The 15,335-nt window shown below is 55.1% G+C and overlaps 1 protein-coding gene across 5 annotated transcripts in view; it reads left to right on the forward strand.

Moving 5' to 3' along the window:
- The first annotated feature begins 11,696 nt into the window (after positions 1-11,696).
- The window catches only part of DNAH1 (dynein axonemal heavy chain 1), an 81,853-nt gene continuing 78,214 nt past the window's right edge, over positions 11,697-15,335 (forward strand). For all 5 annotated transcript variants that reach the window (XM_047833571.1, XM_047833547.1, XM_047833563.1 and 2 more), the window contains exon 1: positions 11,697-11,813. In XM_047833571.1, the coding sequence (XP_047689527.1) occupies positions 11,776-11,813 (38 nt within the window). In that variant the 5' untranslated portion in view covers positions 11,697-11,775. The remainder of the gene's footprint in view (positions 11,814-15,335) is intronic.

Consider the following 15,335-nt stretch of genomic DNA (forward strand, 5'->3'; position numbering starts at 1 on the left):
ATTTGGGGATGCAGGGGAGGTGGAGGGGTGGTGGGCACTGTGGGGGAAGGGGAGGGATGGGGATGAAGGGTGTGGGGAGCTGGGGACATTTCGGGGATGAGGCCAGGCAGGTCCAGAGCCCTGCCCCTCAACAGGCCCATCAGCAGCAAAGGCCTCCCTCTGCACACCCCACAGTTCTGCCAGGGACGGGAGAGGATAATGAGCCACTTCCCTTCTAAGCACTGCTGTGACAGCCAAGGGCACCAGGGAGGCTAGTATGGGCTGCTCAGGCACAAGTCTGTGATAGTGCTGCAGCGGGGCAGGGAAGGCCGGCTGGCCTTAACCAGAGCTGTCCCATCCCTCTCTGGTCCTGGGTACGGTGCCCTGGGCTGGCCCAGTCTCCTTTCATGCCCAGAGGCACAGAATGCCCTCCTAAGCCTTCTGACCAAAAGAAGTTCCTCTTCTTGTCCCACTGGAGACTCCTTATAGAAATTCCAGAGCACTTTCATTCTCTGGAGAGCAGGAGAAGGGGAGGGAGCCGTGGGCTGGCCTGATGCTATGACTGGAAGAGAGGAAGACACTCAGCACCCCCCCCCCCCATCCCACCCTGCACGGAAAGGGTGAGAGCTACATGCCCCTTAGTCTCTGCATGCCCTACTCCCTACCACCGCCTCAGGGAAGTCCACCTAGCCCCACCAAGCAGGGCCGCATCAACCCAGCTGCCACTGGTCTAGCTACACCTTCCAGTAGCCTGGAATCTAGAGAAAGGAAAGAATCTTCCTTCCCCCTTTTCCTCTCTCCCTCCCTTCCTTCCATCCTTTGTTCCCTCCTTCCACTTTTTATTTAGAAATAATTTCAAACTTACAGAAAAGTTGTCAAAATAAGAATAGTCTAAGACGCGTATACCCTTTTTGGCCATATGCAACTATTGTTAATATTTTGCTTCACTTGCTTTCTGTATGTATTTGCGCTCTCTCTCTCTGTATGTGTGTGTGTGTGTGTGTGTGTGTGTGTGTGTGTGTGTATGTGTGTGTGTATAAGAAAGAGAGAGAAAGAGATCATAATTTTTTTCTTGACCATTTGAGAGTAAAGTTACAGGCATGATGGCTGAAAGGATGGTTTCCTATCTATTTCTGGCTCCTGGAGCCAGTCTGAGGAAGCCCAGGCCACGTTGTGCGGAGTGAATGAAGGTCTGGAACAGGCAAGGAATGAGCGGACATCACCTACTAGGAGCTCGAGGCCTGGAGAACTGGAGGCCCTTGGCCAAGGCCACCTGAGAGTCTGGCTGGTCCAGGGCTAGGCACCACTCATTTTCTGCTCCTTCAGCCTGAGAAGCAGGAAGCCATTGCCCACCAGAGCAAGCCTGTGGTGTCTGCTGGGTGTGGAGCTGCAGCATATGTCTGTGGAGCTGGCAGGAGGTGGGTGGGGTAAAGCTGGGAGAGCAGGGATACCCACGCTGTGGCAGCTGGGCACACTCAGGAGATGGGCTTGAGAAGCCCATCCTGGCTCTCAGGGAGTGGAGAAGCCACTCCCTGGCTTGAGAAGCCTCAGCTGCTGGAGGCCCTAGCCCCAGGCCCAGTGCCACGGCTTTGAATTCTTGCCTTTGGACCCTCTCCACAGCCCCATGAGGGACAGGGCAGGGATAGGGGCCCCCACTTGATAGCTGATCCATGCTAATTGGCTTAGGTAGGGCAGAATGGGGGCCCTGGTCATGCGATGGTCTCTGACACAGGGCTGGCATTCCTTCTGTCCCCCAGTGCCCTTACATGTGTTGGAGTTCCATGTGGAGCTGTCCTTCAGATGACTTCTCTCTTATCCCTCCTAACCCCCATCTGAAGGTTACGGTTAAGTGTGGCATTTAAAAATCACATGGTGAGGGGCGCCTGGGTGGCTCAGTCAGTTAAGCATCTGACAGTTGATTTCGGCTCAGGTCATGATCTTAAGGTTTGGTTCATGAGTTCGAGCCCTGTGTCGGGTTCTATACTCATGGAGCCCGCTTGGGATTGGCTCTCTCCCTCCTTCTCTGCCCCTCCTCCACTTGTTCTCTTGTTCTTTCTCTCTTTCTCTCTCTCTCAAAATAAATAAGTAAACTTACAAAAAAAAATCACATGGTGAGGGACACCTGGCTGGCTCAGTTGGTGGAGCATGTGACTCTTGATCTCGGGGTCATGAGTTCAAGCCTCATGTTGGGTGTAGAGCTTACTTAAAAAAAAACACACACACAACAACTAAAACCTCTTGTATCAAGTACAATAAAATGAAATGAAATGAATGTCATAATAATAAACTTATAAATTTGGGGGGTGGAAATCACATGGTGAAAGATGATCTGAGCTCTGAAGCCCTGATTTCCTCTCCCTTATAGGTGAATTCCTCTTCCTCCATGAAGCCCTCCAGACTTCCTTAGATCTTCCCACATCACATGACTTCTGGGGAATGCCAGCCCTGTTTGTTCCTTTACTGGTTCACACTGGTGCTGTATCAGGGCCTACGGCTTTGCTCTGTCATCAGCCTCTCTCCTTCCTGCTGCCCCAGGCCAGGCATATAACTGATGCCCCATAGATGGATGGCAGTGGCATGGTTAGTCCTGCCAGGATATTGATTCTCTCTGGCAGCGCTGTGCCCACTGTCTGAGAGTCCACAGGCTCTGGGCTGGCTGAGGTGGTGGTGGGGTTGGGCAAGGGGATCTACCCGAGATCTGAGAGACATCTGAGCCAGACATCTGGCTCTGTCATCAGCCTCTCTCCTTCCTGCTGCCCCAGGCCAGGCATATAACTGATGCCCCATAGATGGATGGCAGTGGCATGGTTAGTCCTGCCAGGATATTGATTCTCTATGGCAGCGCTGTGCCCACTGTCTGAGAGTCCACAGGCTCTGGGCTGGCTGAGGTGGTGGTGGGGTTGGGCAAGGGGATCTACCCGAGAGAGGGAAAAGGCTTGTTTAAGGCTAAGCCTGTTAGGGCAATGGCAGGCCTCCGGCTTGGGTCTCCGACCACCTATTTAGCACCTTGTGCTTCTTCCCCTGGAGCACGGGCAAGCCTGTCCGGGGTGGAGGCTAAGGGTGCTCCCCAAACCCTTGGGTGATTGCAGGACCTGTAGAACCAAGGGAAGAAATGCATCCCCTACCTCTGTTACCCCCAGCCCACCCATGTGAAAGCCCAGGGTATACCGGCCTCTTCTCCCCCTGCCCATCCCCCAAAGAGATTTCTGCCAATTAGCACATACACTATTTACTTAATTAGGGTAATGACATAATTAGTGTAAGTTGGGCTCCATCACATGGCTTCAACATGCAATTAGGAGCCGTCAGCGGGAGGCGACATTGTGGAAAAACTCATTCAATTTTGGTTCCAGCATGGAGGCCGGAGCAGCTGCCTCTGCTTGGGAGGCAGGCAGGCAGCAGCCACTGTGTGTGTGGGGTGACTGTAGGCAGCCACAGACAGCATAGGACAGGAGAGTCAGTGGGGGTGGGGGGGCAGAATGGCAGTTGCCAGGGCTGAGGGTGTCCCTGGCCAACCCTGCCTCTCCCATCGCTTACAGATGCTATCACCCCCAGAACCCCAGGGCAGGGCAGGGGCTCTGGCTTGGCTGGGGTGACTGAGACTGGGAGCCTGAGCACTCCAGGCCCCTCTGCTCCTAAGATGCCACCCTTAGCAGGATGTGTCTTCTCTCTTCAGGGCTTTGCTGCTCACAGGAGCCACCGTCTCATATCCACTGGCCTGGTGGCTGCTCATGGTGGCCCTATGAGGCCACAGACTGGAAGGACTGGAATGACTACTATTATCCTCATTGGACTAGTAGGGAAACTGAGGCTCAGAGCAAGCGAGGTGGTAGAGCCAATCATGGCAGCGCTGACCCTAAGAGGCAGCCCAGCATGGCTGGAGACTTCTCAAGCCCAGGCAGATCACCCTCAGCCTCAGGGAGGTCTCCTGCTCCATAGGCTCCTTTTTCTGAGAGGGGGCAGAGAATCATAGGGGTCCCCAGACTGCTGCTCCCTCAGCCTCCCCTCCCTTGCACAAGGCTGGGAGGCAGGGAGACCATCCATGGCTTTCCCTTCCCCTTAGTGAGCCTCCCAGCTTTCCTGGGCAGTGGGAGCAGGGAAGTGAGGGAAGATGGGAGGCAGTGCCACCATTTGTGCCAGTAGGGAAACTGAGGCTCTGGGGCCACCAAGAGGAACCTAAATCAGGCCTCAGCAATCCTACTCCCTGCCTGGCTCAGTCACCTGGGCTATCCTCTCCCCCAGGCATCAGTTTCCCTGTGTGAAAGGAGAGAGTCTATGACCCATGGTCTCACACATCCTGGGACGGTCCAGAACCCCCCCGGGAAGGTGGGGCCCACCTTGACATCTGTTTAACCTCCTTCTAAATTATGTCATCATAGCTGTCCCTCCCCTTTATGTCCCACCTGGGCCCTGCCTAGTGGTCAGGGCCCCTGGGGAGACAGCTCTGACTGGCAATTCTGCCTGTTCCAGGCTGGGCTTCCTGCCCTTCTGAACTGGGGAATTCCTGGGCTCTGGGGGCCATCTTAGACTCTCCCAATCAGTGGTGCCCCATCTTATAGGTGATACCCCCAGATGGCTGGATTCTGCTCTTATCTGACCTCCTCCCTAGGTCTACAGCAGTGTGGTCAGAGTGGGGCTGACTTGTTTGCTAATTGCTGACTATGGACCAAACAGCTTGGGCCTGGCTACTGGGGCAGGGATGGGAAGGGATGGGCAGACAGAGGTGAGGGTAACTACCTCCAGGGGATTATGACCTCAGAGTTCAGACAGACTCAGGCCTAAGGAGTGTCCTCCAAAGGGTAGGCAAAGATAAGTGCCAGGAAGAGCCAAGACTAAGGGCCACACTGAGTAGAAATCTGACCCTCTCCTTCTGGTCAGGAAAAGCAGCACCTGCCAGGCCTGGGGGAGGCAAGGCTTTCAGTCCACAGAAGATGTACTTCGGGTACCAGTGTGAGTAGAGGCTGGGAGGCCAGAGTAGGTGAGGGGATGCCATCCTCAGGCATGAGGTATTCGGGTAGGCTCTGGGGAGCTGGAGGAAAGGGCTGGGGACTCTGGCTGTTTGTGGGAGGGTCAAGGAATTCTCTTAACATCCATTCAACAAAAAGTCCCCTTCACGTGTTAGGCATATGGTGTTCTAGGCTGGGAATTCAGTAGGGACCAAGACAGATGCAATCCCTGTCCTCTGGAGCCTATACTTCAGTTGTGAGAGACAGGAACAGTATCATGCAAGTGTGATGCAGAAGATCCTACTGCTCAGAGTGTGGTGCTAGGGCTGGGGGACACGTTAGGCTATAGGGCCAGGGAAGGCTACGGTGACATTTAAGCCAAGATCTTAGGGATCCAGAGATTTGGGGAAGAGCATTCTAGGCAGATGAGCAGCAAGTGCAAAGTCCCTGAGGCACTGAAGAACAATTCACATAACTGGGGCAAGGAAAAGAGAAGAAAGGAGGTGGATGAGATCAGGGAGGCAGGCAGGCCCCTACAGCTCAGGCTGAGGCCCATGGACTTATTCTGTGCGTGATGGGAAGTCGTTAAAGGGTTTAAACTGGGAACTGATTTTTAAAAATCACCGTGGCAGCAGTGTGAAGGCTGGAAGACCAGGGCACGGCTGTCCAGATGGTAGAGGATGACGGCCGGGACTGGGGTGCTTGCTGGGAGGGGGCAGGAAGATGGCACCTGGGATGTGGTTTGGAAGCAGGGCCAACGGGACTCCTGATGGTTGGCTATGGGGTGCCAAGGTTGTCAGGGCAGCTCTTCGGTTCCTGGCTTGAGCACATGATCCAATGGCGTGGCCATTTTCCGAAGAGGGGAATAGTGGGAAGAACTGGTTAGTGAGAGGTAGATCGAGTGCTGGATAGGGCTGGAGGCACCAAGGAGATAGTTGTCAGGTTTAAGTCTGGAGTTCCAGAGACAAAGGGAGCTGACTCATCTTTAGCAGAGACACAAGAACCAAGGTTCCCATCCAGCCCCAGGAGCCCAGAGATTCAAATGAGCCAACCATCTGGAAGCCCCCAGAAGGACCAAAGCAGGGGCCAGCTGGGAAGGACCCTGCTTTCAATGCCTCCTTCATATCTTCCAGGTGAGCCAAGACCACCTCAGCTCACCCCAAGGCTGCAGAAGTAAGCCGATTCCACAAAGTTGGCTTTTCTGAGCCAAGGTCCAAATGGGCTGGATGGTGTTGCCCTGGAAACCCTGGAGGCCAGCTGTCCAGGTGATCCTCTGCCCTCCCCTACCAGGCCTGGTGTGGGAGGGGCTAGAGCCCACCCTTACAGGACCCCACCATGGCTTAAAATGCTCCTTCAGAGTGTCTGGGACTACTCACCTCTATCACCACGAGTTAGCTGTGTCCTCAAGTAAGCCACTGATGTCTCTGGGCATCGGCCTCCCCACTGGAGGCAGTTGGAGGAGTAATTCCCTTCAGCCTCAGCTGAGGCAGGACAGCCAGAATGATGGGACTGGGGGAGGGGCACTGTCCCTACACATGTGGCCCATGGCCCCTGCCTCACTCCCCTGTCCAGACTCTCAGTTCCTTGGGGCCCACTCATGGCAGACGGGCATTACTCCTGGGTATCCCTTCTGCAGGGAGAGGAGGTGGCTGCTACCACCAAAGCCGTCCTCCAGGTCCCTCGCTCCTCCATGCCAAGCACATTAGAGGATAATTAAGTAAAAATAGGCCTTCCGACCAGTGTAGCTCATTAAGGCCTAATTAAGTTAATTAGTTCCAGGTGTGGATGGCGAGGCTCAAGTGAGGCGACGGCTGTTTGCTGTAATTGCATTTTCGCTGCAGCAGCGGTGGCGGTGGTAACTGTGGTGGCAAAGGCGGTGGCTTCCTCTGAGGCCTGGAAGCCCGCCAGGGAGGTCGGGGAGGGGTCTGGAGCCAAGCAGGCCTGGACCACCCACAGAGAGCTGTATAGCCAGAGGTTCCAGGTCAGCAGGGCCCAGGGAAACCTGCACTCTCTGCAGGGGTGGTGGGAGGCTGGGGGAGCCAGGGGAGGGGGGAGTACAAGGCCACCAACAGGCATCCTCCCTGCTGGCTGAGAGTGGCGGGTGCAGGTGCATCGTGGCTTGTCCTTTGGATTCCCTCACACCCATGGTGGTCCCCAGGAAGACTGGCAAATGGCTTTGCTAAAGGGGAATGTGTGACTCCGAGGTGGTGGTGAGACCTATAGGAATCCACCTAAATCACCCCCTCCATTTGGCTCGAGTCTCTAACTCCTGTTCCTTTCTGGTGCGTGGCTCTGAGACCCTCTCTTTGCGATTCAAGGCAGGAGTGGGGCCACACAAGTCTGGGGTCTCTGCAGGGGACCTGCTGGCCTTATCAGTCTCCTGCCCCAGACGTCTCCCCAAACCCACTTCCTGCCGCAGCTTCAGGACTCACCTGTGTAGGACAGCCCTCCCAGCCTTGGTTGATGAGGGAGCATGGGGCAAGCTGAGGGCAAATACAGGCTGACAGCACCCTGCCCCCCACCCTGGCCCCCTCCACCGGGGGGAATATGTGTGATATTCCTCGGACACTCCTGGCTACCCAAGAACAAAGGAAAGGGGTTTAGGTGTTTGCCATGGTGATGCGGGAAACTAAGGCAAATGAAAAATTAAATTCCCTTATGCCTACAGCCCTTTGACAGGTCCTTGAAACCAGCAGAGTGACCTCCCTCTAGGAGCTCAGCTGCCTCAAGGATGACACTTTGCTGGGGGCAAAAGAGCATCTTAACATTATCCCAACCTCGAGGATCCTGTAAGTCTACTGTATCTCAACTGCCCCAAGATATATGCTGGCAATCATACTCCAAGCTTATGACCCCCAGTGTACATCTGAAGGGTCTCATGACTGAGGTTTTATTAAACAGTAATAAATGGTGTTTCCCTAGCAACAGCTAGCCCCTCAAAGTCCCGGAAACCTTGCTTCCAAAATTCCTTGGAGACTTACTCTATCCCTGACTGACCCCCTCCCAACCTGAGGGTATAATGATGAGTTACCCATCATGACCCCAGTGCAGCTCTCCCTGTCCTGTCCCCATGCTTTAATAAAATTATCTTTTTACACCAAGGGTGTTTTCAAGAATTCCAAACCCCATGAATCCCCGATCACCCCAAAACTTCATCATTGGTCACATCCCCTTCACTCATCCGTTTGTCGCTCACTAGGTATCTCCTCTGTGCCAGCCAGCAGAGCCAGGGCTAGAGACACAAGGCTGGGTGGGCTAGATTGGACCCTGCCCCACGGCACCTTTGGTCTCTCTGAGGAGGCAGACATACTAATCGCCCTGGCCACATGGTTTTGTGACGGCTAGTGGAGCACAGGTGTGCTTACTGGCTTCCAACCCAGGAGGAAAGATGTTTGAGCTGCAATGAATATGATCCAGGAGAGGCGGGGGTCAGGTACCTGGGGTGTGCCGGAAGCTAAAAGGGCCTCCTTTTGGTGGGAGGGAGTGTAGAGAGTGAGGGGCCAGATCTGGGGGGCCATGGAAGGGTCTGAGCAGGGTTCCGGGGTAGGAAAGGAACTGGTAACTCTTAGCTGGTGGCTGGGAGGCCAGAGAGGAGTGGCTGGACTTGAGGGATGTTTGGGGATGGAAAGGGTTGGTCGTGGTGCACTGGTTGGCTGTAGGGGTGGGGAAAGAAGAGCCCGGGTCCCCTGAGGAGGGGCTTTGGGAGTGGGCTTGGGTTCTGAGACCCCACAGGGTTGGGACTAGGGTGAGGCAAGTGAAGTGCCTAGGATGCAAAATTGGGGGTATTCACTCCCGGCCTTGTGTCCCCATCTGTGCCCCGTCCCTCTGAAATTTCTCACTAAGAATGTGGAAGCCACCTCTAGGGAGGAGCAAGGAGGATAATTCTGGACAGGGTGTCTCCTTTTGTCCTTAATTTTTTTTTTTTAAGTATATAAACATTTTTTTAAATGTTTATTTATTTTTGAGAGGGGGAGAGGCAGAGAGAGAGAGAGAGGGACAGAGGATAAGAAGCAGGTCCTGTGCTGACAACAGACAGCCTGATGCGGGGCTGGAAACCATGAACCGCAAGAGAGAGATCATGACCTGAGCCTAAGTCGAAGCTTAACCAACTGGGCCACCCAGGCGCCCCTCCCCACTTTAATCCCTACTTGGGAGATGCTGCCTTCTCTGCACCCTCCAGGGCTGGGGTGGGGCTGGGATTGACCCCTTAGGATATTATATCCTCTGGACAGCTACTCCATTTCCATTCTGATGCAGGATGACAAGTGCCCCATCCGGCTTCTTCCTGCATGCCACTTATGACAGGGAGCTCCCTGCCACCTGGGCACCCAGTCCTCTGGCTCCAGCCATTATAAAAAATGTTTCACCCTGAGCCCCCAAACCTGGAGATTTGCAGTGTCTTCTACCCAGTAGTGGCCTCAGCTCTGCCTCTGACTCTTTCCCACCCCTCTGGTGGGTCTGCTGATCCCCTTTCCCAAGACAGCTTAACATCTCTGAGCTTCAGTATCCCTGTAAAAGGGGAAACAATACTAGTCAGCACCTTCTAGGGCTGGTGTGAGGATTCATGGCCTGATGTGCATAAACCTCACGACACACACCAATTCCTCAATAATGGGTCACTAACTGATAACAACCGTGAATAACTACATGGGTGGACACTGTCCTCCTCCTGGTGTGGGCTGCCCAGTGATGTAGCCTCAGCCTAGGCCCCAGAACTCACCTGTTGGCCTCAGGTAGCAGGCTCTACTGTGTCCCTCTCACATCCAACACAGACACAGGGCTAATCCCAGAGGACGATGTTCATGGGGAAGAGGGAGTAACACTTTCACGAGATGACCAAGTGGTGCTGAGTTATGGGCCTGCCCTGCTGGTGTGAATTGGTTCTCTGCTCAGTGTTCACTCCAGCTGCAGGAGCAGCCTTGGTGCCTCCTCTCCTGCCCCCTTCTCCTCAAGTCTCTCAGGGGGACGGGTGGTGGCTGAGAAGGAGGGACGCAGACCTACCCTGTCTGCCAATAGGCATCTCTGGGACACATCACTAGACCCTGTCATGTCTTTGGGGCTGTCCTGGTGGAGGGGGTCTCTCCTCAGCCTGAGGCGCCTGCATAGCCCGGGGTCCCACAAAGGGGGCAGTCCCAGCAGAAGCTCATTCCTAATAGGCGCAGTTGTGTGGATCATCACCAGACTCCTGCCATGAGACTGCCGTGTGGGGAGCCTGGGGCAGGAATCCCTGACTCCCCTGAAGAATCAGAAAAGCCAGCCCGGGACAGAAGGACAAGTGGTGCTGTAGCCTAGTCCCTAAAGCCATCCTGTGACCCTCCTTCTGTGCTGTCTCATTCCAGGAGCTGTGTCCACAGCCGGCTCCTGCCCCCAGGCTCTCTGCTTCTGCTCCAGGGTTGGTTCCCGGTTGAAAGTCTGAGCTTGTCAGACCGCAGTGATCGTGCTCACCAGCTCTTGGTGACCCAGGAGCTCTGGATTCCTGTCTGAGGGGCAAGAGCACCACTGAGGAGGAACTAAGGGTGCAAAGGTCCAGAGCAGCGAGGGTGGATGCAGGGATGCCAAGTCCTGGGTAGGCCGGGGGTGATTCTGGGGGAGCAGGGGATGTGGGGTATGTGTGGGGCTGGCGAGGAGCCGGCTTTGTGCTGAGGGGGCCTTGTTCATTTTCACCCCGGCTTCAGGAGGGAGGGTTCGCTGAAGGTTCGTAGACCTCGCTTGTTTTTACAGACTGGGGGCTCAAAGAAAAGAAGGGATGTGCCCAAAGTCACATAGCAGGTGGGACCTGGGCCACCACAGCCTGCTCCCACCCCTGCCAAATCCTGGTGACTAGGTTCCTCTCTATGGGGTATGTCAGAGGAGGGACTGCCTAACCTCTGGGGTTCAATTTTATTTGGTTTAGGGGCCTGCCTTGGGGTCCTGCATCCCCAGGAGGTCTTGCTTATTGTGGCCTGATCTAGGCCAAGGCCCAGGTTTGCTCTGTGCCTTAGTTTCCCAAGTCATACAGGGGAGTTCACAAAGTGAGATTTGGCCTGTACTCTTTGCCTCTTCTCACAGTGCACAGGGGAGACGGGTGGTCCACAGCTCCGGGCAGAGAGGGGACAGGAGTGCCTGGGGCCTAGGTCACCTCCAGGCCTGTAGATCCAGCTTTGAGGGTGTGGTCAGCAGCCAGGAGAGGAGGCTGTAGGGCTGGTGGCCAGAAAAGCCCAGGGTTTCTGGTATCTGGTGTTCTTTAATCTGCCCTCCAGCCCCCTCTGCCTTGGGTTCACAGCTTCACCCCAGCTGAGTGCATCCTGAGGCAAGGCTCTCCCCACCCCTGCTAATTATGGCTGGTCACAAAAGCTGGACCGTGACCAGACAAAGGGATAGGGATGAAAGTGCTGGTTGTCATGGCAACCTGGAGGGTTGCTGAGACCCAGGGGAGGGGCTTGGCTGTGTGCCTGAGCCCAGGCATCTGGATGACCTCTGAGCATAAGCCAGGGTGGCCCAGGGGCTCATAGGGATTCCCCCTCCTGTTCTGGGCCTACCAGAACTGGACGTACAATGGCAACTTCACCCCCTCCATGGCAACACCTGCTCCCTGGGCCTCTCCCAGTGGCCCCATTATCCTGCACCTGCTGCCCCCCGTCCCACACCTGCTCCCCAGTCCAGGCGCCCTTCCCAAGGTCCCCTCTGCCCATCCCCAGGCCCAGCTGCCTGCTCTGAGGGCCAGCCAAAAGGGGCTGTGGAATCAGGAAGGGTCCCAGGGAGGGCCCTGGGCAAGGGCAGAGGGTCCAGCTGCCAAGCCAGCTCTGCCTGATCGCAGTGCACGTGCTCATGACAAGACCTCCTTCAGGGCCTCAGTCTTCTCACCCGTAAAATGGGAACAGCCATTCCTGCCCTCAGGGCCTACCGAGAGTAAGTTTATTTCTGCTTGGAAGGAGATCTGAGACCAGGATGTCACCAGAGCTGGGTCAGGGTAGACAGTGAGGTTGGAAAGAGAAGAGAGAAAGGGTCGTCTTGGGTCATATTCTCAGGGCCATCTCTGTTAGACCACTTGGAGACCTGAATGTCTTCCTGTCACAGCTTGGAGGGTCACAGCTTGGAGCCGGAGAGGACATTTTCCAGGGGACCCTCAGGGTAGAGTGGATCTGGGCAGGAACCCCATCAGTACCAGGTTCTTGAGTGGCCTGTCAAGAGTACTAAGGGACACCCCTCCGCATCAGGGAGAGTGCATACTCCCAGAGAATGGCCTGAGGGGTCTCTGGTGATCCAGTAGTTCAATTCAGGTCAGGAAACTGAAATCCTAGGAGCTGTAGTTTCTGGCTGTCTGGTATCCCACCACCAGAGAGTGGAATGGAGGGACAAGAGAGCAGGAGGCGTGGCTCGCCAATGCCCCAACTGCTCCTGGAAAGGGATGGGGATTCCCATGGCGACTGGTTTTTGTCTTGTGGCTCACATTCTAGAGGTTCCCTACACCCTATAGGACAGCCCCAGTTTCTCCTCATACTTGGCTGTAACCTTGGGTGAGGCCCTTCCCTTCTTGCCACCTCGGTTTGCCCACCTGGAGTGTGGGAGCAGATTGTCAAGGAGGCGGTCAGCTCCAGCTGCTGCCCCAGCTGTTTGAAGGCTCCCTAGCCATCCTGGCCACTGATGGCCGCCCCATCTCTCTAGTGAGGAATTTCCTCCCTTGAACAAAGTATCCTTACTGACCTGTCTGGAATCTTTCTTCCTTCCTTCCTTCCTTCCTTCCTTCCTTCCTTCCTTTTCTTTCTTTCTTTCTTTCTTTCTTTCTTTCTTTCTTTCTTTCTTTCTTTCTCTTTCTTTTATTTCCTCCTTCCTTCCTTCCTTCTTTCCTTCCTTTCTCTCTCTCTCCCTCCCTCCCTCCTTCCTGCCTTCCTTTCTCTCTCTCTTTTCTTTCTTTCTTTCTTTCTTTCTTTCTTTCTTTCTTTCTTTCTTATTATTTTGAGAGAGAGAGCACACGTGCAGGGGAGGGGTAGAGAAAGAGAGAATACAAAGTAGGCTCTGCATGGTCAGTGCAGATCCCGACATGGAGCTTGAACTCTCGAACCATGAAATCAGGAGTCAGATGCTTAACTGCTTAATCGACTAAGCACCAGGCACCCCGACCTGTCTGGGATTTCTTACATATTCCCTCCCAGAGGTGTGGCAGGGACAAAGCTTTTGCCAGGAATGGGGGCATCTGGGGCAGGGCAACAGTCCTGGTGTCCCTCAGACCATTCTGTATAGGTGGTTCTGGTGCAGGCCTCAGCAAGTTTTGTGGACTCCACTGTGCAGATGGAAAAACTGAGGCCTAGCAAGGGAAGAGACTTGCCCAGTGAGTCAGCAGCAGAACCCAGGCCTCCTGCCCTGTTCATAGAACTTTCTAGGGGTGGGTCAGAATGGTTGTCTGGTCCCCAGACTCAATAAACTCAGGCTCCCTGGAGAAGGGAGGTGGGGGCACTTGGTGGGTCATGGAACCATGATGATGAGGCCATCCCCAGTCTGCCAACAGATCATTCAGTCAGTGTTCAGTGCTCAGTGAGTTCCTTGGGGCCAAGGGGAAATCAGAGGCACTCAGAGCCTAACTATGACAAACAGCTTCCTGTGTAGGGGTCTATCACTGGGACCCCCCTCTTGGCCCCTGCTCCTGGAGAGTGGAAACTCAACATCCTGGACCCTGTTCTGGGGATGGTCTGGAATTTCAGGTCAGAGGTAGGTAGGCTGGGGAAGAGGGTGTAAAGGTGAGACTGTGTACAGCTGGTCGACGGTCACCATCTCCGGGGTGGTGGCTCTCATGTGTATTATTGTTTCCTAGTTATCTCCCTAAGGGTTCTTCTAGGACTCATTGATCGGCAGGGCTGCTGGGAAAAGCAGCACCCCCACCCCCATCCCCCACCATTCCTGCTGTTCAAGCCCACCCTCCAGTTGGGTGACACAGCAGTGACCAATGTATGGTTGCCTACCAAGGTGTACTGACCATGGTCCTTTGGGCCCCTGAAGAGAGTATAAGCGTGTTCTGTGGGCTGAGGCAATCAGGGAGGGCTTCCTGAGGAGGTGTGGCCTGAGATGGGATGGGAAGTTGTAGAAAAACTGAGAGGGAGGAAATTCTCACTAGGAAGTTCCACGTGAGTACAGGTGGCAATGGGTTTGGGCTGGGGGCTAGGATGAGGCCTCAGCATTCACGGGCCAGGGGTCCTCAATCTTCCAGTCTCCCAGGAACTCCTACTCCTCCCTGAGCGCTGGGCTTTTAAGGTCTTATCTGTCAAGCTGACCTCATGGATCCAAGGAGAATTAATTTGTCTCCATTTTTATTCATCAAAGAAAGTTCTGGTCAGAGCTGCTGAAGCCAGCTGGCCAATGACAGAGAAGGGGGAAGGTCAGAGGCAGCCTAGGGAGAGCGGTGAACCCCAGACCTCGCCTAGCCCTCTGACAGCCCCATGTCTGTGACTCAGTTTCTTTTAGCAGCTCAGAGCCCCTGGCTTAGAAAACCAGAGGGAGATCTTGGGGGCCCAAGAGGCTGGCTGGGGGCTGGTGGGGAGTGGATAGCTCCAGCCATCCTGTCTGGATGCCTGTCGCCCTCTGTTCCGGCTGGCCAGCCACATGAAGGGCTCATTCTGCTGTCTATTCACACGGGACTTTCATCTCCGCCGCCAGTGAAGCATTGCTCCCAGCTTCAGCACTGCCAGCAGGAAGGCACAGGGGAGGGGGAGCCTAGGATTGCCATGCCCTCAGACCTCTTGCCCAAAAGGCATGAGCCTAGGTGCCCTAAACAGTCTGCTTGCCCAAGCTCTAAGTTTCCAGGCTACCAGAGATGGGTACAGGACCCCCACTCACAAGCTCTTGCAGGAACCCAGTCTTTCCTATTTCAACAAGAGCAAGGCTGGCTTCCCTTCCAGCCCCCAGAGAACAGAGCAAAAGACTGCCCTCCCACCGCAGGGTAGGTGGGATCCCTGGGGGCGGGGGGAGGTCATGGCTCAGCCCTTTGTTCCTCCCTCAGGGAACAAGTAAGTATGGTGGCCTCCACGGCAGGGCAGGAAAAGCAAAGCCTAAACCCATGCTCAACCACTGGAGAAGATGGAGGCATTAGAGGGTGGACACTTGAGACCCAAGAGAGCAGGGACTGACCCCAGTGTCCTGCCAGGGAGGGAGGGAGGCAGTCATACCCACTGCCCACACTTACAGAGGGGCAGAGTCAAGGTGGCAGGACTGCTGGGAGAAGCAGACCCCCTGGCCCCCATGCCCCAAGTAAGGGACACAGCAGTGACTATCTCATGGTGGGGAGTGGGGGATCTGTGGGCTGGACCTTCTGAGAGTAGACCCTTCCTGCAGTGGCCTATCCATCTGTCTGGCAGCCATGGCCCCTGTGACATCATCAACCCACTGCGTTGCTTGGCAACTTTCCAGGATTAGCACTCTGCCCCTGTCATCCCTGACGTC

Source organism: Prionailurus viverrinus, chromosome A2 (assembly GCF_022837055.1).
Source record: "Prionailurus viverrinus isolate Anna chromosome A2, UM_Priviv_1.0, whole genome shotgun sequence".
In the NCBI taxonomy this organism is placed as follows: Eukaryota; Metazoa; Chordata; class Mammalia; order Carnivora; family Felidae; genus Prionailurus; species Prionailurus viverrinus.